Here is a 22,420-nt window from a genome sequence, read left to right on the forward strand (position 1 = left end):
GGGCATACATAGAAGAGAAGGCACAGACAACCAGACTAATAAAACATTTATACACATAGACACAATGTTAGAACAGTGGCAGAACTACCGGTGGTGCAGCTGGTGCATTAGACCGGGGCCCGCACTAATGACAGGGCATACAGCCAGCGAAATTAGCTGTACTAATAAGGAGTCTAAGGGGGGAATTCAAATGTTTGAAAAGCTGGTTGGGTGTCTTTTTTTTCTATTAGATAGGAAAAAACGGACACCCAACTGACTTTTCAAACAACTGAATATCCCCCTAAGTGACTAGATCTAGTATGCCATCCAGTTGATGCAGGCCTGTAACCATGGAGACAGAGGTCATATCAGTGGAGAGAAGGGGGGCACCTCCCCTTAGAGAACAGCTATTGCATGACCAAGCATGCCCTCTTATTTTCCCTCTACCCTGCTCCCAAGTCCCGTCCGTAGGACCAGGCACACCCCCCTTCGTCCCCTCAGCCCGCCCTCTTCAGACCCTCTACCTTGCTCTCTCCCGACCAGAGAACAAACCCGTCCCTTTCTTCACCTTGGCACTCCCACTTCTACCCTGTTCTCTTCCGACATTAGGAAAGGCCCACCCCATCCTTGTAATTCGCCTCTTCTGAAATGCCTTGGTGTGTTAGAGCAAATCAGGGAGCCATCTAAGCACTAGTGACTAGCTTTAACATTTGCTTTATCAGAATCTACTTCAGCTCATCACTCTTCCTGCCTCATTGTGAACGCCTTACCTGCACAGTATCGCTAAGCGTGCGTTATTCTTCTCCCATAATCACCACCGGCACAGAGGACACAAGAGCAGAGAGCTATTGGAAGGGACAGTGGGATAATAGTTGTGGCCAGATCAGGTGATTTTATTACTGATGGAGTGATGTACTGTGGCATGTAGGGGGAATGTAATGCAGTGTGTAGGGGGATGTAGTGCGTTGTGTAGGGGGGAAGTTGTGCGGCAATGTAGTGCAGTGTGTAGGGGGGATGTAGTGTAATCATGCAAAAGCAGTGTGTAGGAGGGATGTAGTGAAGTGATGCAGTGTGGTGTGTAGGCTGCATGTAGTGTAGTGATGCAGTGCGGCATGTAGGGGGATGTAGTGTAGTGTTCTGAGGCAACTCAGGAAATTCAACATCCCGCAGAAGTTGCTGCTCATCTTCTACACAGCGATCGTAGAATCGGTCCTATGTTCCTCGATCATAGTCTGGTATGGAGCTGCCAATGAGAGTGACAGACGGAGGCTACAAAGGGTGGTGAGGACAGCTGAAAAGACTGTTGGGGCTGACCTCCCTCCCGTCCAGAAATCATATCAGTCAAGGGTCAGGAAGCGAGCAGAGAAAATCGTGGCAGATATGCAGCACCCAGGTCACAAACTGTTTGAACCGCTTCCATCAGGCAGACGCTACAGGTCCATTCCCGCAAAGTTGACCAGATCCATTAAAAGCTTCTTCCCACTAGCTGTCACCAGCTGAACAATATATAAAAAGTCTAACATGTATAATATGTCCAATATGTGGAGTCTATCGTACAGTTGCAATGTGCAGTATGAACTCATACGTGTAATGTTTGTATGTATGCTATGTTTTTTCCCCTTCTTATGATCTGTATTCCACCTTCATGCTGCTGCTTGGTGATGCACTGTATCGCAAAAAATTCCTAGTGTACGTGAGTACACCTAGCCAATAAAGCAGATTCTGATGTAGTGCGGAGTGTAAGGGGGATTTAGTGTGGCCTGTAGAAGGGATGTAGTGCAGTGATTAGGGTGGGCAATCCTGGGCCATTTTTTCAATCCCAGGTATCGGGATTGAAAAATGGTCAATCCCGGGATTGGCTTTCTTCACTGTGTGTCCGCCCGCCCTGCCTCTCCCCACCCACCCCGCAGACAAATCAACTCACCAAACTGCTGAGGTGGGTGGGTGAGACACTTCCTCCAGATGACGCTGAGGGCAGCGGGCGCTGTGTTGTCTGCAGGGGGAGCCGGGGGGAGTTGGGAGGAGTCGGCAGGTGACGGCCATGACACTATCGGTCTCAGCGGCGGCCGGCGGGTGACTGCGCAGCGTGACTTCAGAGTCATAGATCTGAATTAGGCCCATAGTGTGGTGTATGGATGTGTGTAGTGCATGATTTAGTATTGTAATGTAGTATGTATGATCTGAAATGTAGATCTGAAATCTAGATCTCCCAGTGACCTTAAGTGTTGTGCGAAAATCTTTACCTTTTTACCTCAAAGGAGGAGCCCTAAGGAGAGCGAGAAGCTAAGTAAGGAGACCTAGGGCCCTTTGGAATACAGTCAGCCTATCCCTGCAAACCACACATATTTAACATATAGTGGGCAGAGCTTGGCCTGTTGTCCCAGCAGTTACAGCAGGGCAGTATCAGAGGCAAGAATGGGCAGAGAGGAAGGGAGATTATTCAGCTACATATATATATATATATATATATATATATATATATATATATATATATTTATTTTATTTTCAGCTGTCTGTGATGAAAACACAATGCTTTGAATGTAGTCTGTCAGATTAACAGAGAGCTTTTACATTCAGGAATTTAGCTTTCCTTGAAACAATTTATGCAGCTACCTAATTTTAGGAAACGGACAACAATTTTTTTTCAATAGTTGGGTAGATGGCAAAATATGTAAGAGGCTCATAAGGGAATAGACTCTCTAAAGTGTTATAGGATGAAGGAACTGGAAATGTAAGAACGTGAAAGGCACCAATCATTAGAGAACTTCAGTACAAGGACAGGTTATAGATTCAGTGGTTAGTGCAGGTAAAAATGAAGTGATTAGTGAAGCAGCTGTAAAACACACGGTAACATCATCAGTCTTACAATAGACAAAGATAGAGAACAGAGCACAGAAGTGTGAAGGTTATGGTCACTTTAATAGGAGAACTATATAGCCAACTGGCAAGACACTATCTCTAATAAGGCCGCCCTCCCTGTTCGATTAAAAAAAAGACTGCTGTAAAGCTAGCTTGTGCAGACATGTTAAGACGTATACTGTTTTACTGCTCCATATATTCTATTGAGAACAAAATAACAGTGCAAGGTAAGTGCATTTATCAATAGGGTCATACAGTAGATCTATAGTCTCTCTCCTGGTTACCTAATAAAAATATTGTGACCGGTAATATTAGTGAGAGAGTGATTACTACATTTACTGGCAGGAGCAAACTGAGCAACTAGATAAGGCCCTTCATTTCCCCAAAACATGCCCATATCTGACAAATATCAAACCTATTAGTTTGCGTCCTTTTGAACTGGACTGTCACATGAAAATCAAGATCAGCCAGAATACAAACGCTGAAATCCCAACACTATTCGGAATGCTGACAAAGACTCCAGCTTGGCACCGGAATGCCGACAGCAAGGATCCTGAACGACCGCACACCGGAGAAGTCAGCTGCAGGGAGGAGGGGTGGTTAGGTTTATGCTTCAGGGGGAGGGTTAGGCTGCTCCCCAGGGGCGTTAGATTCAGGCTGCTGGGAGGTGGGAATAGTGGGCCGGGGTGGGGGGGGGGGGGGGGGGGGGGAATAAGAAGTTTTACCTTTCCCCTGTAAATCAGCCCTTGTTCAGAGGTATGGAGAGGTTGTGATACTGACACACCGTATGAATATAGAGCTACCAGTGCTGAAAACAGGCTCTTGTCTGTCTTAAATGAAAACCAGAATATTCAAGAAAGCAACAGGGCAGTACTCATCAAGGGTTTTTTTTTTTTTTTTTTAACCGAAAGCAGAGTTATAGGAGGGGAGGGGCACAGAGTTTGGAGCTATTGTTCATGAAAATGGGGTGTTAATAACAGTTAATTTGCAAATGGATTTTAGTATTAATAATATACTTTTTCAAACCTACAAGGCAGGTACACTTCAGACATTCAGGGCTTTTTATTGAGCATTGAAAAGAGTGGAGAAGTGAGCCATTGAAGAAGTTGCCTATGGCAACCAATCAGCTGCTATGAATAATTATATAGAATACAGGGACGTGCGGTGAGCTAAAAGGCTGAGGAGGCACCGACTAGCACCAGAGCCAGATTTATATATATGAGCTAAAGGGTACATCTGGGCATTATACACAGGTGCAGATGTATAAGCTCTTGGAAATTTGGTGAGTTTTGATCAAAGATGTGCGGAAAAGATAAGCAGGTGAGGCACTGCCTCACCTGCCATAGACTTTTTACTCAAGGGTTTTGGCTATAAAAATTATTTGAATAATGCAAAGAAGATATTTCAAACATATTTTTTCTATTTCTCATATACTTTACGCAGTCAAAACTCTGGCACAAACGTAAGTATGACAGGAAAGGCTCTGCCTCACCTGCCTCACCCCACCGCACGTCACTGATTTAGAATGTGCCTGATAAATGTTGCTTCAAAGTTGCCATGAGTAACTTCTCCACTCTTTTCACTGCTTCATGGATAGACCCCATACTTGGCTACTTTTCCTACTTTGCTTCCAGATGTAGAGGATAATTAAGACAAAAGGGAGGGGGGTCAGGGCTTGATAACATAATTTGTGTGAAGTGAAAGAGCAAACGCGTAATCAGGGCTCAATGACAGGACTTACATCATGTCCTTGTCTACACCGCTGTGGCAGTGCTGTAGCAGGGAAGCATTATATCCTGCACCAGCCCTGACCTTCAGCACACAATGTGGCGCTAAGGGCACAGGACCACCAGAGTAGTGTGTAATGTGGATGTTTTATTGGTAGGGATGAGGTATACAGTGGATGCTATTATTTGGCATAATGTGAACTTGGGGAAAGTACAATGTGGTGCACTAGGGACACTGTGTGGCATTATGTGTGGAATAATGTGAACTGTAGGCAGTGTGTGCCATAATGTGTACTTGCAGCACTACAATGTGGCATAAGACTAACTGGGGCACTGTTTGGTATAGTGTGAACTAGGGCACTAATATGGGGCATAACAAGATCTAGGGCACTACTATAGGGCATAAAGTGAACTGAGACACTACTTTGGTGTATAAGATGAACTAAGGCAGTACTAAGGGCCACTTGCAGAAGCATTTGGGGTGGGGGCTCCTCCAAAAAGGCACTACAGGGCCAGGGGCTGATTGGCTAGAGCTCATAAGGAAGACAACCGGTGGTCTAACCTACCCGTGGGGCCACTTGTCAGCCAAATGACTGATTTTTATATAGACATGTAGCCCTGCCCTAATCTGCATGACAGGCAGCTCGCCAGTGTTAGTCTTCCCAAGCAGAGCGGCCCACGGAGGAGCTGCTGACATCACAAGAAGAGGCTGGCACTGCAGTCCTTTTCTCGCACGACAGCTCCTCTGTAGTCCCCACCCAGATGGAGAAGAACTGTGCCACACGCTGACAGAGCAGTGCAGCTGCTTATATAGTATATTATATAAGTAGACTTATATGGACTGCATGGTTTTACCAGCTGAGGCTAGTGAAATAATAGGATTTTAATACCTACCGGTAAATCCTTTTCTCGTAGTCCGTAGAGGATACTGGGGTCATCATTAGAACCATGGGGTATAGACGGGATCCGCAGGAGACATGGGCACTTTAAGACTTTGAAAGAGTGTGAACTGGCTTCTCCCTCTATACCCCTCCTCCAGACTCCAGTTATAGGAACTGTGCCCAGAGAGACGGACATTTTGAGGAAAGGATTTATTGTTAAACTAAGGTAAGCTTCATACCAGCTCACACCTCAAGCATGCCGCACAACATGGCATTCAACAGAACACAGGCCAACGGCATGAACAATTGCAGCAACATGCTGACAATAAACGTAACACAACATATGTGTAACTAGAACTATTAGCTGCAGATACAGTACGCATTGGGACGGGTGCCCAGCATCCTCTACGGACTAAGAGAAAAGGATTTAACGGTAGGTATTAAAATCCTATTTTCTCATACGTCCTAGAGGATGCTGGGGTCACCATTAGAACCATGGGGTTATACCAAAGCTCTAGAATGGACGGGAGAGTGCGGACGACTCTGCAGCACCGATTGACCGAACTTAAGGTCTTCATTGGCCAAGGTGTCAAACTTGTAGAACTTTGCAAAAGTGTTTGACCCCGACCAAGTAGCTGCTCGGCAAAGTTGTAATGCCGAGATCCCCCCGGGCAGCCGCCCAGGATGAGCCCACCTTCCTAGTGGAATGGGCCTTCATTAATTCCGGTAATGGTAATCCAGCCATGGAATGGGCCTGCTGAATCGTGTTACAGATCCAGTGCTTGGAAGCAGGACTCCCCACCTTGTTGGGAGCATACAGGACAAACAGAGCCTCTGTTTTCCTAATCTGAGCCTTTCTGGCGACATAAATCTTCAAAGCTCTGACCACATCCAGAGATTTTGACTCAACGAAGGCGTAAGTAGCCACAAGAACCACGATAGGTTGGTTTATGTGGAAAGAGGAAACCACCTTCGGTAAAAATTGCTGACATGTCCTCAATTCAGCTCTATCTTCATGGAAGATCAAATCTGGACTCTTGTGAGACAAGGCCGCTAACTCAGACACCCGCCTTGCAGATGCCAAGGCCAACAGGATGATAACTTTCCAAGTGAGGAATTTTAACTCCACCTTCCGTAAAGTTTCAAACCAATGTGATTGAAGGAACTGCAACACCACATTAAGATCCCATGGTGCCACTGGAGGCACAAATGGAGGTTGGATGTGCAACACGCCTTTCACGAAAGTCTGAACTTCTGGAAGGGAGGCCAATTATTTCTGAAAGAAAACCGATAAGGCTGAAATCTGAACCTTAATTGAGCCCAGTTTTAGGCCCGCATCCACACCTGCTTGTAGAAAATGGAGAAACCGTCCTAGCTGAAACTCTTCCGTAGGAGCTTTATTGGATTCACACCAAGAAACATATTTCCTCCAAATACGGTGGTAATGTATGGACGTTACCCCTTTCCTGCCCTGAATAAGTGTGGGCATGACTTCACTGGGAATACCCTTACGGGCTAGGATTTTGCGTTCAACCGCCATGCCGTCAAACGTAGCCGCGGTAAGTCCTGATACACGCACGGCCCCTGTTGTAACAGGTCCTCGTGCAGAGGAAGAGGCCAGGGATCTCCGATGAGTAATTCCTGAAGATCTGGATACCAAGCCCTCCTTGGCCCGGACCTTTGTTTTTCTTATGATCTTTAGAACTTTTGGAATGAGAGGAAGTGGAGGGAACACATACACCGACTGAAACACCCACGGTGTCACCAGAGCATCTACTGCAATCGCTTGAGGGTCCCTTGACCTGGAACAATATCTCTGAAGCTTCTTGTTGAGGCGAGAAGCCATCATGTCCACTTGAGGAATTCCCCAACGACCTGTCACCTCTGCGAAGACTTCTTGGTGGAGTCCCCACTCTCCTGGATGGAGATCGTGTCTGCTGAGGAAGTCTGCTTCCCAGTTGTCCACTCCTGGAATGAAGATTGATGACAGAGCGCTTGTATACTTTTCCGCCCAGCGGAAAATCCTTGTGGCTTCTGCCATCGCCGCTCTGCTTTTCGTTCCGCCCTGACGGTTTATGTACGCTACTGCCGTTACACTGTCCGACTGGATCAGTACAGGCAGACCTCGAAGAAGATGTTCCGCTTGTGGTAGGCCGTTGTAAATAGCCCTTAGCTCCAGAACATTTATGTGGAGACAAGCTTCCTGACTTGACCATCTTCCTTGGAAGTTTTCTCCCATTGTGATTGCCCCTCAACCTCGGAGGCTTGCATCCGTGGTCACTAGGATCCAGTCCTGTATCCCGAACCTGCGCCCCTCTAGGAGGTGAGAGCTGTGCAGCCACCACAGGAGTGATACCCTGGTCTTAGAAGACAGGATTATCCTCTGGTGCATGTGTAGATGGGACCCGGACCACTTGTCCAAAAGGTCCCACTGGAACACCCTGGCATGGAACCTGCCAAACTGAATGGCCTCGTAGGCCGCAACCATCTTCCCCAGCAACCGAATGCATTGATGGATTGACACTCTTGCTGGTTTCAGAATTTGTTTGACCAGACTCTGAAGTTCCAGAGCCTTTTCCACAGGAAGAAAGACTCTCTGTAGTTCTGTGTCCAGTATCATTCCCAAAAACGACAACCGCATCGTCGGAATCAACTGTGATTTTGGCAAGTTTAGGAGCCAACCATGTTGTTGAAGAACTGTCATGGAGAGTGCAACGTTTCGGACCAACTGGTCCCTGGATCTCGCCTTTATCAGGAGATCGTCCAAGTATGGGATAATTGTGACTCCTTGCTTGCGAAGGATAACCATCATCTCCGCCATCACTTTGGTGAAAATCCTCGGAGCCGTGGATAGACCAAACGGCAACGTTTGAAATTGGTAATGACAATCCTGAATTGCAAATTTCAGGTAAGCCTGATGCGGAGGATAAATGGGAACATGTAAATAGGCATCTTTTATGTCCACCGACACCATAAAATCCCCTTCCTCCAGACTGGAGATCACAGCTCGGAGAGACTCCATCTTGAATTTGAATCTCTTTAGGTAGAAATTCAGGGATTTCAGGTTTAGGATTGGTCTGACCCAGCCGTCCGGCTTCGGGACCACAAACAGGCTCGAATAAAAACCTTTGCCCTGTTGTGACTGGGGAACCTTGACAATAACCTGATTTTGACACAATTTTTGTATTGCGTTGCAAACTACCTCCCTGTCCGCAAGAAAAGCTGGTAAGGCCGATTTGAAAAACCAGCGAGGGGGGACGTCTTGAAACTCCAGCTTGTACCCTTGGGATACTATTTGTAAAATCCAGGGGTCTAGGTTTGAACGAACCCAAAACTGACTGAAGATTTTTAGACGGGCCCCCACCGGTGCGGACTCCCAGGAGCCCCAACGTCATGAGGTGGAATTGGCAGAAGCCTGGGAGGACTTCTGCTCCTGGGAGCCTGACAAGGCTGGAGATTGTTTACCTCTTCCCCTTCCTCTAGTAGCAAGGAAGGAGGAACCTCGGCCCTTTCTGAATTTATTGGAACGAAAGGACTGCATCTGATAATGGTGCAGTTTCTTTTGTTGTGGAGAAACATAAGGTAAAAAGGATGCCTTACCCGCGATAGCCGTAGATACCAAATCATCAAGGCTGTCTCCAAATAAGGCCTTACCTTTATATGGTAGAGATTCCATACTTTTCTTGGAGTCCGCATCAGCATTCCATTGGTGAATCCACAACGCACGCCTAGCTGAGACAGCCATGGCATTGGCCTTTGATCTCTTCCTTAAGGTATGCTGCAGCGTCCTTGATATAACCCAGCGTCAAGAGGATGCCATCCCTATCTAGGGTATCTATATTAGATGACAAGTTATCTGCCCACTTTTCGATAGCACTACTTACCCACGCAGACGCAATGACAGGTCGGAGTAGTGTACCCATGGTCACATAAATGGACTTCAACGTAGTTTGTTGTTTACGATCCGCAGAATCCTTAAGAGCCGCCGTGTCAGGTGACGGGAGAGCCACCTTTTTAGACAACCGAGACAAGGCCTTGTCCATGGTGGGGGGTGACTCCCACTTTTCCCTATCCGTCGAGGGAAACGGATAAGCTGCCATAATTCTTTTGGGAATCTGAAACTTTCTGTCAGGACCTTCCCAAACTTTTTCAAATAGCGTGTTCAGTTCATGAGAGGGAGGAAACGTTATTCTCAGGTTTCCTTTCTTTATACATACAGACCCTTTATCAGGGATAGCTGCGTCCTCAGTGATATGTAATACATCTTTAACCGCCACAATCATGTACTGAATGCTTTTAGCCAATTTTGGGTCTAGCCTGGAATCGCTATAGTCGACACTGGAATCAGTGTCCGTGTCGGTATCAGTGTCTGCCAACTGGGCCAACGTACGTTTTTGTGACCCTGACTTTGGAATAACATATCTTCCACATGTTTCTTCCATGCCTGGGTCTGCGACTCAGACTTATCTAGCCTCTTACTAATAAGAGCCACATTAGCATTCAAAGTGTTCAACACATTTACCCAATCAGGTGTCGGCGGTGCCGACAGGGTCACCCCCACAGCCGTCTGTGTCCCTAATACAGCCTCCTCCTGGGAAGAGCCTTCAGCCTCAGACATGTCAACACTCGTGCACCAAACACCCACAGACACTCCGGGCATATAGGGGACAGACCCACAGTAAAGTCTGTCAGAGAGACACAGAGGGGATTTGCCAGCTCACAACCCTGCGCTGAGAAAATGGGTCTGAAAGCGCCAAGACAATGCTTCAGACCTATAGTGCTTTTATCACATATATATATATATATATATTGCACCAATTATATGCCTCTCCCCCCGTTTTGCACCCCTGGTACTTGTCTGAGGAGGACCAGCATCTCTGCTGTGGAGAGGAAATGGCGCCGTGAGCTGTGAGGAAGAAGCTCCGCCCCCGTAATGGCGCGCTTCTATCCCGCTTTTCTCAATATTTATACTGGTGGGGGTTGGGACAGTGCCGCGGCACTAATGTCCCCTCTTGCCAGTGGGCTTAATGAGGATGTTTTTTTCAGCTGCCCAGGACGCCCCCCCCGTGCCCTGCACCCTGCAGTGCTGTGTGAGTGGGAGCTTGGCAGTGAGCGGGCAGACGCTGCACGGTACCTCATAAAATGCCGTCACTGAAGTTGAAGTCTTCTTTTCTTCGGTTACTCACCTGTCTTCTGACTTCTGGCTCTGAAAGGGGGTGACGGCAGGCTGTGGGAGCGAGCATCTGAGCGTACCCAGCGATCAAACCCTCAGGAGCTAATGGTGTCATGTAGCCAGAAGCAGAGCCCTTGAACTCACTGGAAGTGGGTCATACTTCTCTCCCCTAAGTCCCACGAAGCAGGGAGACTGTTGCCAGTAGTCTCCCTGAACATAAAAAACCTAACTAAAAAGTATTTTCAGGGAAACTCAGTAGAGCTCCCTGTAGTGCGCCCAGTCTCACTGGGCACAATTCTAAAACTGGAGTCTGGAGGAGGGGCATAGAGGGAGGAGCCAGTTCACATCCTTTCAAAGTCTTAATGTGCCCACGTCTCCTGTGGATCCCGTCTATACCACATGGTTCTAATGGTGACCCCAGCATCCTCTAGGACGTATGAGAAAATATGGGTAACATTGCTTGTACTACCATGTACAGTAATAAGAGCAATTTTGCCAGGTCTGCTGCTACTTTACTGTGACATGCACCTTGCAACGATTAATATAACAAAGACCTGGTCATCAGATTTCCTCCCAAAAAGTTTAACTGCAGCTCTGGTTGCACAAAGGTCACATGCATATCGGCACTAGTGCATAGAGAGCTCCTGCTAATATTGCTGAGTCTTTACCTTATCCTCTCAGACTTGTCTCTCAGGAGGTGTTAGGCACCAATTGCAGATATTACAATATAGGAGATCTCTGAGCACTTGCTGAAAGCAGTCATGCCAGTCCCACTAGCCTGGACCCTGCCAGTCACAACGCCACATCACCCTGAATGCTGTCTATATTGTGATCGCTGTTTTGCTCAAAGGGATGAAGAATGTACTGTATGGAAGTCACTGGGATACTTTTTTTGCTGTATAATGGCTACTAGTCTTTACACTGTATTGCGGTCACTGGAACGCACAATGTATTTTATGGCAGTCAATGGAATGCACTTTACAATAAATGACGGTCACTGGGATGCTCTTTGTACTTTATGGAGGTCAATGATGTGCTCTTTGTATTGTATGGAAGTGCCTGGGATGATATTTGTAATGTATGCATACCCCCCGTCGTTATTTTGCCAAGACAGACCCACTTTTCGGCAAAGTCCTGCTGTCCTACCGACTGCGGTGACTTATGGAGAAAAGTTGTGAGGCCCCCACTTGCCAACTGTTTTGCTTAGCAGAGCATATGGCAACAAGATATCATGCACATAGATTGTATAGATTGTAAGCTTGCGAGCAGGGCCTTCCTACCTCTATATCTGTTTGTTTTTACCCAGTTTTGATCTATTACTGTTCTAATTGTAAAGCACAACGGAATATGCTGCGCTATATAAGAAACGGTTAATAAATAAAATAAAAAATAAATAAATGCACATAAGCGCAGCGTTCATTCTCTGAAGAGAGGGGATTGGCAGCATGCCCAGATGCTCCCATGTGCTGGTATCCTGCCAGTGTGATAAAAACGGGGAGAGTGGCTCACAGCCACAGAATTCTACACGCGATCGCTCCCCTTACCACGAGGCCACATGCCGATTTCCACAACTAGAAAGCCTACATACAGTAGGTCCCCTTTCGGAAATTTTTCCAGGGGCACTTTATGTTCCCAATTTGCACATGTATGGACTCCACAAAGTTCTGGTTACTCCCCTGCATAAGTCACACACTTTTATAGTATAAATTATATAGTCTGTCTAATGCAAGATGACATTTCCCATGGTGTGTCATGAATGCAAGTGAAGATCACTATAAATGTATATTCTCTCTCATGAATAATGGCATAAGGCAGGTGTACCCAGAGGCGGTCTTCAAAGCACCCCAATGGTCCAAGTTTTAAATATATCCAGGCTTGGCCACAAGTAACTTAATTAATAACTCAGTCAATTTGACTTGTCCATCTGTGCAGAGTCGTTGATATCTTTAAAACCCTGACCATTAGGGTGCCTTAAGGACCACGTTTGAGAACCTCTGGCATAAGGTACAGATGTAGCCACCCTCATCTAGCCTGCAGCTTGGCATATCCACAGCAAAAGAGGTGCGGCAAGTGTGCCTGCGACTAGGACCTGGATGAGCAGTGGAATAAGGCGCATCAAGCCTAGCTGTGGTACATGTGCCTGTACCGCCTTGGCACGGGTTGTGTGGCTACATGGGTATATAAAACTATTCAGACTATTATTACTAAAATAATACAGCTGTAAAAGAGAGGTTGGGTGGGAGAACTGCACAAATTTACCAGACTGAAGGCAAATATTTTATAATAAACCTCTTTTAGTGAGTACTTGTCAAATATAAATGACATAAAATTGCACATTAAATATACTTCTAAACAGGCAACACGTAACTAAAGAGGTTAGGCTTCAGTACAGATGGTTATATCAAAATAACTGAGATACTAATTAAGTCACCTTAAGCATGTATATCACTAAAACCTGGACTGTTAGTGTGCGCTGAGGAACGAGTTTGGGAATGCCTGTTCTTGGATGTGAAGTAAAACGCTCCCAATCAGCCGGGCTCTGTGTGTATCCAGCTGTAACCCCAGTGACATCCTGTGAGGCGGGGTAGCAGCGTGCAAGGGGGGTGTAGCAGCTCCACCATTCAGATCGGGAGGTTGCATGTGCAGATGCAACCTCCCGGTCCAGACCACTGCAGGACCGTTATAAGCAGTTTATTGGCTAACGCTCCTGCATTGGTACAGGGTACACACCTATACAATCAACGGCCGTCCACTTAATGTCGGGAGAACGGCCCAGACAACTGTATAGATGTATAGGTGTGTACCCAGCTTAAGCTTTACTCCAGGCAGCTCTGGATATCCATGAGTAATAATAAGAGAGTGATCATCCCACATACTGGCAGGAACATGCTCACTGGGCTCCGGAGACACAAGTGGCATTGTACATTTTACAGTATTAACTCTGAATGGTCACATGAGCTCGGGGTCACTTTGCACACCAGCAGCTAATTTAAGTGATGTCTACGGCATTTACTGTAAGTCAGGCGTAAAGCACAATTTTAGAACTGCTATCGCTCAAAAATTGTATATCTACTAACAACTTTACATTGTAAATTGACTTTCACTCAGACTATTATTATTCATTTTTTCAAAACTGCTTGTCAGATGCACTTTACTGCAACACTTTTCTAAGATATACACACAAAGATAGTAAATACTATCAAGGGAGCACTGGAAACCTTGATGGATTAAACGTATTCAATTTATTTACACTCCAAACATACAACATAAAACATATATATAAATATAAAATGCATAAAAATAATCAATCTATATAAATCCACATATAGTATCTCCTTAATAAATAGCCCTTATTATCCACTTATAATAAATGTCCATATATTTACTCTCATATAATTAGTAACAAGTTGTTACTTTTGGGCAAAAGTCTCTTTAAGCCGGAATATAAAGTTGCAGTCTTTAATTGTAGCCACTTGAAAAAATACTTTTTGCTGGCAGGAGGAGAGCGCTGTGTTTAACACTATCCACAGCGGTATGCTACGACCCCAGTATTGCTTAGCCGTATTAAGTGTCTCTTTAGCCGAGGTAAAGAGTGACAATTTTGTTGTCTTAAGCCGCTTGCAGGATTTTCTTCCCTGACAGGGGGAGTACGTTGTGTTAAACTGTGGCCACAGTGGTATACTTCAACCCCTGATCTGTCTAGCCGCAATAGATATCACAAATTACTCACGGCCACAGCGGCTTCCGTCATACCTCCTTAGCTCGGTCATGCTATAGCCTTTACCCTGTTTAGATGGCTCACCGGGAGGCAGAGAAAGTAGTGGATATCAACGGGCAGCAGGAGGTAGATGCTGGTGCCTTTACCTCGGCCAAAGAGACACTTAATACGGCTAAGCATTACTGGGGTCGTAGCATACCGCTGTGTATAGTGTTAAACACAGCGCTCTCCCCCTGCCAGCAAAAAGTATTTTTTTTTAAGTGGCTACAATTAAAGACTGCAACTTTATATTCCGGCTTAAAGAGACTTTTGCACAAAAGTAACAACTTGTTACTAATTATATGAGAGAAACTATATGAACATTTATTATAAGTGGATAATAAGGGCTATTTATTAAGGAGATACTATATGTGGATTTATATAGATTGATTATTTTTATGCATTTTATATTTATATATATGTTTTATGTTGTATGTTTGGAGTGTAAATAAATTGAATACGTTTAATCCATCAAGGTTTCCAGCGCTCCCTTGATAGTATTTACTATCTTTGTGTGTATATATTATATCTGGTGGGACAGTACCACCTGTGGGAGACGCGGGAACCTTGTATATAGATAATAGTCAACAGTTTTTGGTGGTTTGTAAGCGCTGTGTTTTTATATTTGTTGACTTTTCTAAGATATACAATTTGCTGGAGAGCATCATAGTTACATATTTTGTTAATTAATAAATTATTTATTCTCTATATGTCAACACTAGGGCTAGTATTTGCTAAAAATAATGTACATTATGGAATCACACATTTAAATGAATAGAAAAGACATCCAAAAGTGAAAGACATAATGGTAAGGAAGGGTCCTAGAGCTTTTGCTCTATGGGAGATTTCTGACCTCCCTGAGCTAGCCTTAGGACACCTGAATTACAGTTTGACAGCTGTACCACTGTGTCATACTGTACCCAGTCATACTGATCTCACTATTTGACTTGTATAATAAGTAAATATTATATTTACATTTGCCATTGTCAAAACATAGTATTCATATACAAACTCAAATGTCTGAATAGAAATACTGTTTACACACAATGCAAAGGATAATGTAAAACATCTACAAGTAATGCACATATTTACATATTTCAGGTTACAAGGGCAATAACTATCATTGTTAACCATCAGATAAATGGGGTGTGACCTCATAAAATGTCACATCATTAATTGCTTATCTTCACATCTACAAAACAATTTTTTATATAATATATACACACACACACACACACACACACACACACACACACACACACACACACACACCTCTCAATAATTTGTGCATTGCACACCAATCTGTGCACTACAAAACTGCAAAACAGAGAGCGTACCTGGGAATTGATAGCTGTAGCTTGGAGCGAATCCAGTATATCCTCTGCCATATGTTGCAACAAAATTTGGGTAACCTATAACACATAACAGATCACAAAGTCAGGCTTATGTAACTGGCAAAATGTAATTTATCACTTCAGATTTATTGCAAAAAATAAATAATTGAATAATTTTTAGAATTACTGATGATGTATGGTTATCACCATATAGCTGTGCCTATACAGTATGCGTGCGTTCACAATGTCTTGTCAGCATCATAATCCCGGTACCATGAAGTCTATCCTGTTAAAATGTGAATTAAAGCATTTTAACAAGTATACCTGTAAATATGCTGCTTTCACAGCAATGATTTTGCCGACATACTGTAACACACCATACCCATCCACACCACTTAAGATGCAAATAATATGTACAAATAGTAACTTCTGATGCCATAATCACTTCAGCATTCAATAGGAATTGTGTGCATTATAAGAAGTACCACACCCTTACTTTCAAGCATCAGGCATATTAGAAGTCACCTGTGACCTTTGTATGGTAATGGATGGATGTCATCACTGATTAATAACATGATTATAATTCATAGCACAGGGTACATTATACCATATGTAATGACCAAAGGCAGAATTTGTTTAAACACAGAGTAAAATAAAGTAATATAAGAGACCGTTGGGCTCTGCCAAAATTCTGGGCTTGTTACTTCAAGTTACACCTGTTCTCTTGAGCCTTGTTCCACAGGAGGATAGAAGCGTTTGGGGAGTAATTTCAAGGAGTAATCTCATCAGAAGCAGCTCAGAGATCAAAAAACTGTAATTTCATGTAAACTAAAAAAGATTTATTGGACTGTTTTTCTTTCGTTTCTACAGACTGATTATTCACGTACATACAGTACTGTTTATTTTGTTTTTCCTGAAAACAACAATTCTGAGGAGACAGGTGTTTCTTATTTATGTATACTATTTTTAAACTATGGCACATACATTTTTCTTTTACTATTTTCAACTTTCAGTTTATGTATAATTTGCTCAACACAAGTAGAGATTTTGTTGCCCAAACTGATTTAATCAGGACACTATGATCATTGTCAACACTGAAGCACATGTGATCACATGACTCTGGAGGTCTTATGTGGTTCACAAATGTCAACGCTGAGAAAACAGACACATAAGAGCTTTGTCAACATCATCTAGCATTCATGTAAGAACTAAATGCCCACTATTTCAGTAAGTGAAGCAGAAAGACAATTCCCAAGAGAAAAAAGATTTCCAGCTGCCTGTATTTGCCAAAGAGGTAATAAAATATTGCTAGTATAGTTATCCTCCTTCGCAATCAATCTATGTCTGAGGCTTAGGCCAACATTTCAAAGTCTGGCAGGCCCTTGCTCGCCTACTAGAAAAACACTAGAAAGGGTTAATTTCCTTGTTTTGAATCCAAAGAAATGGCTGACTTTTCACGCACTGTAATTAAATGCACTATGGCACCCTGAGCCAGATAAATGTCCACACCTTTAAGTTGGAAGAGTAAATGCCAAGTGCTCAAGCTAAACACAACACAGGTTTGCAGTGACATTTGGAGAGCTTAGAATGCATGTACTTTGCATTACAGCTATTGACAGTTTGAGATAAAGGTACTAGTAATGCTTTATCCCTGGAGCCCAAAGTACCATAGTTAACATATCAGTGCTAGATTGTGAAACGCGATACACTTTATGAAATAACAAATAAAATGATAACACTGAAGCTCTGGAAATAGGAGAAGCAGACCAAAAAGTCGTGTATTAAGTAACTGAAGGCGATGAACTGTGGGCTTTGCCGGAACACCCCCCCCTTCTCGCTTAGATAGGTCTTAAGGTGCCCATACACCTAAATATTTATCTTTCAATCTGGCTGGTTGTAACGAAAATATGGTAATGGATGGGAGCAAATGACAGTTGACCATATCAAATGGTCAACTGTCGTTTGCTTTAATCTATTTACCAGATTTTTGTTCAAGCCAGCCAAATTGGAAGATAAATCTTTAGGTGTATGGGCATCTTAAGGGTAAATGCATTCCATTTTTTTTAAACTGTCATCTTCTCACACACCCTAACGTTCAATTGTGATTTTTTATTTATTAATTTTTTCAATTCAAGTTACTGAGACAAATCTGAGCTTCATAAATCTAAGTCTAGCTTCAGCTTGACTTGAAATTATTTGCAGACCTCAAATTTCACAGAAAGACAAACCATCAATTTCAATGGCTGGATCTTACAAGACTTGGTTTTTGCCAGCCCAAGCTTCTGACTTTCGGGGTAACAGTAGTATTGCTTGTCTACGTGCATAATGTTATATCAGTTGCAAAACAAATAACGTCTATAAGCCCATGCATGTGTTATCTGGCAGCATTGGAGTAATTCATTCTAAAGTCTTCATGAGTGACTGCATGAACAAGGAGATTTCATGAAGTGCAAGGGATGTATGGAGAATTGCACTGACCTAATGGAAGTTAGATTGTCAGAGGGGGGTCATTCAAGATTCTAAACAAATAGTAGAGTTGATCATATTTTTAATACACAGTCACACCTATGGTAAAATGGGGAGAAATTGGAACGTGGTTATGGCGTTAAGCTGCTGCCAATTGCAGTTGGTTTAAATATTAGTAGGTAAGTTAGTGAGAGATGGTGATTCAGTGTGCATACCACCTACCTGCATGTAGTGATGAAATCCAGGAATGCACTTTCTGTGATACACTCTGACAAGGTAACTGTGGCTCAGTGGGTATATCGTGATGTAGTGAACGTGCTGTCAGCTGTATTGATGTGACCAAGTGTTCTTTTTTGTATGAAAGAGCCTCTGATACCGTACACAATATTTATATGAGTTGAATTGGTTATTTATATATTGTATGAAGCAGGTGTAATCTACTATAGTAGCACTTAGTTAATAATCTGAAGTACTGTACTAGGGGCCTGATTCAGACCCGAGCATTGTGCGAAATCGCACAGCAGCTGATTATCGAATGACTGCGCATGTGTAGGGTCATAATGCGCAGGCGCGAGGCCAAACTGCGAAAAAATCCTGCATCTTTTCTGATGGCTAGGCGAACGCAGGTTGATTGACAGGAAGCGGGCATTTGGGGGTGGTAACTGGACGTTTTCTGGGAGTGTCAGAAAAAACGCAGGCGTTCCCAAGCATTTTCGCACGGTGTATGCATGCATTCGCACACTTGCACAGGACGGGTTTTCACTCTCTATGGGCGGCGGCTATCTGATCGCAGCCCTCTGCAAAACTGCAGAGAAGCGATCAGGTCTGAATTAGGCCCCATGTTCATGACTTCATCAATAAGTGAATGCGTTAAAAATATAAACATCATCTACAGTTTTCTTTTTTATTATTTTGGTTAATAGTGTATTCGTATATAGATAAGAGTTTGAACAGGAGAAGATGTCTATAGTTAAAATGTAATAAATTCTAAATGAATTCCTATGGCGTACTTGACAATTTCTGAATTTTGGTATGGCCAAGTTGGTAAAATCTCACTTTTTAATACAATAATTGGGTGTCCATATTAAATATGTATATATCTTATATATTTCCTTATTCTATAAATTATTATTAGTGTTTGCTTACAAAGTAAATTACATTCCAGCTCTTTGTATGGTATTTAGAAGTTGTGATGTGGATATGGTTAGTGCTCACACTTGGAGGCAGTATTAGATTACAGTACCTGATGTTCTTGAGAGGTCCCCATCCTCAGTAGTAGTCAGGCCCTAAACTGCTTAGCTGTTCCCTCAAAGGGTTGTCAGTAGATATCGCTCTATGCTCCATAATCCTTCATCTTAACTTTCTTATTGTATGGCCTATATACTGTAGGCCACATGAAGATAAGCGACTCCCTTTGTATCACAACTCAGTTTTTTCTTAATATGAAACTCCTACTTAGTCATATTGGTAACTAAACTCTAGATAGGGGCTGTGTGTTTATTTAATAAGGTTTTGTATGCTGTGCATCTGTTAGAATGTAAAATCCTGGGTTATCACTACTCATCAAGTTGTCCATCTCGTTCCTTTATTTCTTTCATGTTGGTGACTAGTTTGGTCATAACTCTTGACCAATTCATTGTTGATGTTTGGTGCTTTATGAGAAACCATTGTGGGTTTATCTTCAAGTTTAGCCTTGAGCTGTTCGTCTCTTAGGACAATTGGCCAAAATATTGCCTAACAATTTTCTCTATTGTTTTATGTTGGTTGGTATATTGTGTCAGCAGCCAACATAAAGAAATAAAGAAAAGTGGGAAGGTATATAGCCAATGCGGCATATAAGGTAAAATCAGTAATCCCTTCATTTTTCTTTTAAACATTAATTATTGTGGCAGTTTATGAGAAGCATCTTAGAAATCTCTTTCTCTCCTTTGTTCAGACTGATATTCCAGATGGATAACACTATGTAAACTCAGCAGAATTCCATGACGACTACAATAACACAAAAAGTAGAGAGACTTTGAAATGCCCCACTCAGCTGTTTTTAATGTGATATCCTTCCCCCCTCTTCTCTCTGCCTTCACGATTAATGCTATTACAGACGCATTTACATTTTCCCCCACCAAACCCCTCGCTCACTGGAGTATCACGGATTACCTACTTCTATAGTAACCTAATATTTAATTTATGTGTTAATTCAAACTATTTGAAACAATGTTAGTACAAGTAGCTTCTTTACCGGCACTAATTATGGACAAATGTAGTGACGGTTATAATAACGTAATATGGCTAAGTTATGAGTTTGTCCTAAACAGACCATATGCATCCACTGACACGTAGCAAACAGTTGTCACAGAGTCATCCACTGCTGCTGCTTTAGCTGTAGTTGCGTCTGCGACTTTATGCTAATGCTAGTAAAAGCCCTTCCCTTAGTGTACAAGCTTGCTTATGTAAAAGGACTGGGACATCCGCATCTTACATCTTTAGATGCCACAGTCACACTTGGGGGTAAATTTACTAAGATGGGAGTTCTATTTAAGATGGGATGTTGCTCATAGCAACCAAACAGTTTCTAATTCTCATTTATCTAGCACCTTCTAGAAGATAATACCTGAAATCTGATTGGTTGCTATGGGCAACATCCCATTTTAAATATAACTCCCATCTTAGTAAATTTACCCCCTGGTATGTGTTTAGACGCTACTATCGGTCACACCACTGAAACCTGCACCATATAAAAATTTCTATGTCAAAGTATGGCCTCCAATGTGCGCAAGTTACAATCTGAGTTTGCAACTAGTTATGCGACACACCTATCACAATCCCAAAACATGCCCATCAGACAATGCATCTCCATGCATATAAATAGCAACCTCCTAGTCCAGTGGTTTCCAAACTTTTTGGAATCACGGCACCCTAGAATATCAGAATTTTTTTCACGGCACCCCTAGGCCATAAATTTCTTATTAAGAAATTTAGAAAGAAATATTACGTTAAGTAGATCGCGTTTCTATGTCATACTTAGGGTCAGTTGTATGGTGAGGAATAAGATTTGCTTCTGTTTGGCCACATACTTTATGACTGGCAGCCACCAGCACTGGTTTTGCCTATTATATTGACCATGAATAATTTGAATTGGTCCTGAACCACCAACCCAGGGCACCCCTGCAAGTGTCCCGAGGCACCCCAGGGAGCCACGGCACACAGTTTGGGAACCTCTGTCCTAGTCACTGGCCAGGGACATCCAACATATTTCTGAGACCATGCGTTCAGCTCACCGTGGGATGCATGTGTTATGCTACTTTTCAGTGACTTAGGGGTCTATTTACTAAGCATTGGATGGAGATAAAGTGCATGAAGATAAGGTACCAGCCAATCAGCTCCTAACTGTCATTTTTCAAACCCAGCCTGTAACATGGCAGTTAGGAGCTGATTGCCTGGTACTTTATCTCCATGCACTTTATCTCCATCCAAGGCTTAGTAAATAGACCCCTTAGATGCCTGCATAGTTGAATAACATTAGCCATTTGTGCAAATATCTGTACTGAATGCAACTCAGAATCAATCTTTATGACTAGTCACATGTTTATTTTGCCAATATATACGCTTGGTATTTACTAAAGTATACCGCCCTTTACATTCCTAGCTTAAATATAATCTCTATAAGAGCATAACATGTCTCACACTCCTTATATATCATACACAAATTCCCTTAATTTTATTTAAGGAATAATTTTCCGTTTGACACATTGGTGTCAAGAAAGTCTCTTAACACTACCAGAAACAACATATGTTACTGTTTTCACTGGTGCATGTGCGCCAACAAGCAAAGTACTGGGGAGAAAATAGCATATGCTCAAATGAAATATGCAGAACTAATTATAACACACAGTACATAGATTTAGAGAAAATTAATTACATATTAAAAATAAAACACACAAAAATTATTTGAACAAAAACACTCAAGATTAATATAAGGGCACCAATTTAACCAAATGCACAAACCCAAAAACATTTCTTGGTATAGGAACAATTCTTCAGGAATATATTAATAGATAAGTCTACTTATCTTTCTGTATTTAGCCGTATTTTACTCTACCCACAGGACTACCTTCCTTTTGTACTCTAGCCGTCCTGAGCAAACTCTGTTCAACAGTCATAAAAAGAAAAAAATATTCTCATTTCATTTGACCAATCATTGTCTTTTGTACATTTTCAGTTTTCTGAGGCGACAGTCATGAGCTCAT

The 22,420-nt window shown here is 42.9% G+C and overlaps 1 protein-coding gene across 8 annotated transcripts in view; it reads right to left on the reverse strand.

Moving 5' to 3' along the window:
- MSI2 (musashi RNA binding protein 2) overlaps positions 1-22,420 on the reverse strand; it is a 1,055,328-nt gene that overhangs the window by 258,761 nt on the left and 774,147 nt on the right. For all 8 annotated transcript variants that reach the window (XM_063953648.1, XM_063953647.1, XM_063953646.1 and 5 more), the window contains exon 10: positions 15,714-15,788. In XM_063953648.1, the coding sequence (XP_063809718.1) occupies positions 15,714-15,788 (75 nt within the window). The remainder of the gene's footprint in view (positions 1-15,713; positions 15,789-22,420) is intronic.

The sequence above is a fragment of the Pseudophryne corroboree genome, chromosome 2 (genome assembly GCF_028390025.1).
Source record: "Pseudophryne corroboree isolate aPseCor3 chromosome 2, aPseCor3.hap2, whole genome shotgun sequence".
Classification (NCBI taxonomy): Eukaryota; Metazoa; Chordata; class Amphibia; order Anura; family Myobatrachidae; genus Pseudophryne; species Pseudophryne corroboree.